The sequence below is a fragment of the Bidens hawaiensis genome, unplaced genomic scaffold (genome assembly GCF_021521415.1).
Source record: "Bidens hawaiensis isolate Kalapana, Puna unplaced genomic scaffold, B.hawaiensis_p1.1 tig00000702_1, whole genome shotgun sequence".
NCBI classification, from domain to species: domain Eukaryota; kingdom Viridiplantae; phylum Streptophyta; class Magnoliopsida; order Asterales; family Asteraceae; genus Bidens; species Bidens hawaiensis.
The window spans coordinates 5,725,324-5,731,238 of record NW_027491042.1 but is presented as its reverse complement, the minus strand read 5'-3'; the positions used below and the strand labels follow the sequence as shown (position 1 = coordinate 5,731,238).

At 29.9% G+C, this 5,915-nt stretch overlaps 1 protein-coding gene across 1 annotated transcript; it reads left to right on the top strand.

Annotated features, from left to right (window-relative positions):
- Nucleotides 1-1,616: 1,616 nt before the first annotated feature.
- LOC143532771 (putative WRKY transcription factor 49) lies at nt 1,617-4,616 on the top strand. The gene is made up of 3 exons (XM_077027727.1): nt 1,617-2,124; nt 2,500-2,643; nt 4,125-4,616. The coding sequence occupies exons 1-3, from the start codon at nt 1,886-1,888 to the stop codon at nt 4,561-4,563; spliced, it is 822 nt and encodes a 273-aa protein (XP_076883842.1). The 5' UTR covers nt 1,617-1,885; the 3' UTR covers nt 4,564-4,616.
- Nucleotides 4,617-5,915: the final 1,299 nt, after the last annotated feature.

Below are 5,915 nucleotides of genomic sequence, written 5' to 3'. Positions count from 1 at the left end.
AACATATCTTGTTAAATAGTTTTTCAACCATATAGTTATAAAATTCCACTCAAAGACCTATAATAAGTAGAGACGTTTTGTTGTACGATTGTACAGTAAAGAAATATTATTGCAGTGTTTTTTTAGTATACGATTGTACGGAATTTTTTTTAAATACCCTTTGTTTTAAGTCCCTAATGGTAAGGTTAGAGTATTCCCATCCAACTCCCTATCCATAAATCCAAAATTACACTAAAACACACTACATTTTCTCTTTCATTTTCAATTAAATAATACTTTTTTATACATTTATCATTACCATTTTTCTTTCCTTCATTCATAAACACTTTCAAAATATATTAAAAAATTATAGAGGGTGAACAATAACTTTCCAAATATACAGAAAAATCACTATGTTTTCTAAAATATAAAAATTCTTCATTCACATTACCTTAAATCACTCTCTAAATTATAAAAACACTTTCTCATATAATATGGAGGATTTGATGAGAATGCTCTAACAACAAATACTAGCTAGTTATTATTGATAGATGATATAAAAGAGTATATATGAAAATCAATAATAGCTGGAGGTGAATCAATTGCATGATTCATTTCCAACAATAATATAAATAACATTGTAATTGTAAATTTATTTATATATTAAAAATCAGAACTAAAACATTGTTCAAAAGAATACGATTTAAGAGGGGACTACAATGTTTTGAGAATTATGTAAATAGTGGTTGACTTTTGAATAAGAAGACAAAGATGATGGTTTAGGTGTCAATAATAGATCGATGTCAAATTTGTATGAGAAACAAGTCCACGGGAAATGAACCAAGAAAAGGATACAGCCAAGTTAGTAAGTAATGGTTACTGTTCCCTACCATCCATGGATTATTTGGTTTTATTCAAAAGTCAACCCACCTGCTACACACAACTTCCCCAACTCTTTTCTCAAAATACAGCAACTAACCTTCGAAAATTAAGAAAATAGATATTATAGTGATATAACATAAGTTTTACATGCATAATATCTTTTTTAACGACTAGTGTTACTTTATCTTTACTAACTCCATAACTACATCGAATTAAGCATAAACTAATCCGTGACTTGTCTTGAATTTAAGACCTCCCACCTAGTAAGCTTACACCTTTACATCAAACTAAACATAAACTAATCCGGGTCTATATTCACATATATATTATTTTATTTTTAATATAGACTAGCTAAGTACACATGTAGCTAAGAGCTGATATACATCAAATCATCGAACGTTGTTTCTAGTGAAATGTCTATTAGTTAATGCCTTCCTGCAAAGTGCTCTTATTAATATTCTTTTTTTCTTAAGTTCCAAACGGAACATTAAACTTACCTAACTTAAAATTTAAAAATATAGCTAGATATCTAAATTGTAGCAAATAAAAAGCAGTGCTCAATGTTGATTTTGATTTATTTTTAACTATATTATTACAATTATATCACCATCCTTCCTCAATATAGTTTCATGTGGCAACAAACAGTTTATTGAGACAATACATATGGCAACATATATCTAGATAAACGTTCACATGCTACAAGATGCACATGATCCAACGCATGATGAATAGAATGCTGGAGTCTTGCCAAGAGAATTGACCCCATTGACAAAAATAATAAGTCAACCTATCATTGCTATGTAAATCAAGCGCCAACTACATAACATTACAAAATCCTCATTCATCTGCCCCACTCTCATTCTTTTTTTCTTTTTCTTTTTTATATTTTCTCTTTTTTTGGTTAGCAACCACTCTCATTCTATATAATACCTCTACCTTGCCTTACCTTACCCACTTTATAAGCTTTCAACCACCCCTTTCTAATCAATTCTTGTGTACTTAAGAGTTCTCAAGCAACTTTACAATGGAGGAATCAGTAGCATGTGATTTGTCACAAGTATATGAAGATCTAATAAGAGAGCTTACCGACGAAAACTCGCCATTCCTTTCACAACCTCAAGAAATCACTAGTGATTCATTTGATAACTCCCTTAATAACCTCCTTTCAAACCTATACTCCGGTCCAACGATATCGGATATTGAAACCGCATTATTAGCTTCCAGTTATACTAATCATACTCAGGACTTTTCAGCATTAGCCAGGTTTTGTACCTTCATAATTAATTATTACTTACTTTCTTAGCATACTAGTTTACATGTGTTTTTCACCATAAACAAGGTTTGGAAGATAACTTTCCATCCGTCTATCTATTTATAAATATATCTCTATATATACATATATGTATCCTAAGTATGTGTGTGTGTTGTAAAATAATTTATACATGCATGCATAGGATTTTTTTTAAATAGAAGAAGTTATATGATTCAGTAATCTTGGCTTGTGCTGTGTACACTTCATGTTGGTCGATTTGAAACTTGGTGTTACTGACTTCCTGGAGCTATATAATATAATTATATATGCACATAATTATATATAGTTTGACTTTGTGTGTAATAGTAAATGCATATATAATGCAGGATATCGGATATGGAAAGAGGGGTAAGTAGGGTTGAGAACAAGTATATATTGAAGATAAAAAACAACGGGAATGTATTGGCAGATGATGGTTACAAATGGAGAAAGTATGGTCAGAAGTCTATTAAGAACAGCGCCAACCCTAGGTAATTAACTAATAACTCTATATATTTTCCCTAACGGATTTATTTAATAAATATGTGTATGTTAGTGTTTTGTTAAACTGCTTTAATATAAATCTGAGACTGACTGGGAAAAAATAATAAGAATAGCTCTTTTGATCAACTGTGTGTATATCAAATAACTATTTGATGCAAGTTTTTTTTTCTCTCGCAGGTAACAACATATAGTTTTTGACCTCCCGACAAGTTTTGTTTATGTTGAACCCGTACTTCATATTCTTTTAAATCTTACCACCGACACACCACAATAAGTCAATAACTAGAACTTTCTTTAAAACATAACATATAAGAACTTCAATAATATTGATATATATGATATGAGTTTATGAGGTATTTGACTTTTCACCAAATTTATGATATTTTTTTTATTACGGATTAGATTCAAATAAAAAGTTTGATTTTTTTAAAAGGGTTAAAAGAATTGTATTTTAGTCTACTACTTTAATATTGAAAACTCATTTACATTAATATCAAAAACTCACTTAATGCCTTGTTCTTGAGTTTTTTAATAAAGGAAAGAAAAGGAAATGAGAGGGAATGATAAGAAAGAGAAGGCAAGGAAAGGAAATTTTTTTTAATTAGGTGTGTTCTTAAGTTGGAAGGAAATTAGAGGAAAGGAAATGATAACTATGTTATCCTTAGTAATCATCCCATTTTTGGGAGGATAACTTATTAGAAAAATACATTAATTTAATTCCTCTTAACTCCTCCTACTCATTTCCTTTTCATCCAAAAAAAAACTCAAGAACACCCATTTTTTAATTATCCTTAATTTTCCTTTCGTTTCTCTCATTTAAAAAACTCAAGAACAGGGCCACATCTTCACTCACCTCCAACAACCACCACCACTACATCGCCCACGGCCACGGCCACCGTCACCCACCGTGACCACCTCGCCGGAAAAGTCTCCAGAAATTTCGCCAGAAAAGTTGTCGGAAAGTCACCGGTAAACAATCTTCGAGAAATTTCGCCGGTAAAATCGCCGAAAAAATTACCGGAAAAGGTCATCGGAAACAACCACCGAAAAAAACACTATGAAAAAAAGCACAATGGCAAAAACACAACGAAAAACACAATTGTATAATACAATGTAAAAAACACTATGGAAAAAACACTATGCTAAAACATAATTTGATAGAACACAATAAAGAAAAAAACATAATGTCTATAACCTATAACACAATATATAAAAAACCCACTAATTTGTTAAAAAAATTTATAACAATATAGTACTCATATTAAAAATAAAAAAACGTTCTTTATTAAGATGATATTTTCTAAAAACAAATATCGTATAAAAAAGTTATGGACATTTAAAAATAACTATTTACAAAATAAAGAGATACCTTAATCATTTTTTTTTTTCTTAAAATTAATAACTATAAGTGTTATTTTCATAATTCTTTTATAAAGATGGCTTTATAATGAGTTTTCTTTCGATGCAGAAACTATTATAAGTGTACCAACCCTCGTTGTGGAGCCAAAAAACAAGTCGAGAGATCAAATGATGACCCTGATACATTGATCATCACTTACGAAGGACTTCACCTTCATTATGTGTTTCCGTATTTCATATTTGGTCAATCGAAGAATCCTGACCCGCCTACTAAGAAATCTAGAAAGCATAATGTCGAACCAGCGACAGATCAAGGTCAACCAACCAAAGACTTTGAGGAAAGCATAAGACATGATTGTCTTGGCCACCCTGCATCAACCATTCTGACAGAACATGAGCCTCAAGTAGAATTAACTTCCCAAGGATTGCTTGAAGATATGGTGCCATTACTTATACGAAATCCAATCGACTCATTCAAATCTTGTTCTTCGCCATCTCATCCTTCTCCGACTGCTTCGCCCTCGTGTTCATGGTCGCCAAACTTTTGATGCTTACTTGATACACTAAACGATGCATTACATATATCCAATAAGTTAGGTTATGTTTTCAAAATGTTGAATTCGTTGCCAAAAGAAAAATCGATGTATTACTTCATACAGATTGTAATGTTCTTATGTCATAAGAAAAAGTTTATTTCTTTAAGTGTTGTTAAGTATAATGAAAATATGAAACATGATCAAATACATTTTATTTAACATGAAAACGGTGAGAACCAATTTGTTGTTATGCTTATGTTTATTTTTATAAGTGTTTATTGCTATTTTTTCTTCGTATTTGCTAATTTTCGATTATGAGACGTTATAAGTATTTGCTTATTTATATTTTGTTGTTATTATTAGATGTTTTCTTTTGCTGTTATAAGTATTTGTTGGTATATGTTGTTATTATTTTGTTCTTGATTTTGATTCTTTTGTTGTAGTTTTTAGGTTCTTTTCTTTGTTATTATAAGTCATTGTTTGTGTAGATTGGTATTGTAGTTGGTATTGTTTCTTACGTTCGCATATTTAAATAAATTGACATTATTTTCTACGTACTCATGTTAAGATCAAAATGTACATGAACATTCTTAATGAAAATATTGTTAATATGGGTGTCACACTAGCACAATAAAAGTTCTAATTAGTTTCCATTTGATTAAATCCTTCATGTCAGCCTTCTCGCTCATTGCATTGAATCTTGCACTATATCAATTTTATATGGTAATGGTTATTCATACATCATTTTTTGTTATTCACACACCATTTTAACACACAATTAAACCCTATATACATCCTATAAAAGGTGTATGAATAACACATCCCTTTTATATTAGAACTAGGTGTACCTTGCCTAACGTCATATGCCTTTCAGCGTGGGAGTAAAGGGAGTTGGTAACATGGAGTACAGTTCAAACCTATTTTTTAGTGTCGTTTTATTATCTTTTATTATCATTATTATTTAAAAAGAAGGTCCACCGTTAATGAAAGGTCTTTTTCCTGTTTATATACATATTATAAAACGTTTTAGGACTTTCTAAAAATTACCAAAAAAAAAATTATTAAGAAAACGATTTTTTTTCTTATTTAAAAATATCCTTATTTAAAAAAAGGTTTCTTGTTCTTCTTTAGAAAAAAAGGTTTTTTTATAATTTGTTTTTATTTTTATTATAGTATGTTTTCTAACAAATAATTTTTAGATATAATTTACATCTAAAAAAAATCATATTGTTTCGAGCCAAACAAAAAGTCGTCAAACTGTTTTGAGACTTAACTCCATGATTGCTTCCTAAGGTTTGCAGGTATTGCACGCTTAATTCTTATAGTTTATTAATTACAAACTTAATCACGATGGTTGTAAAGTA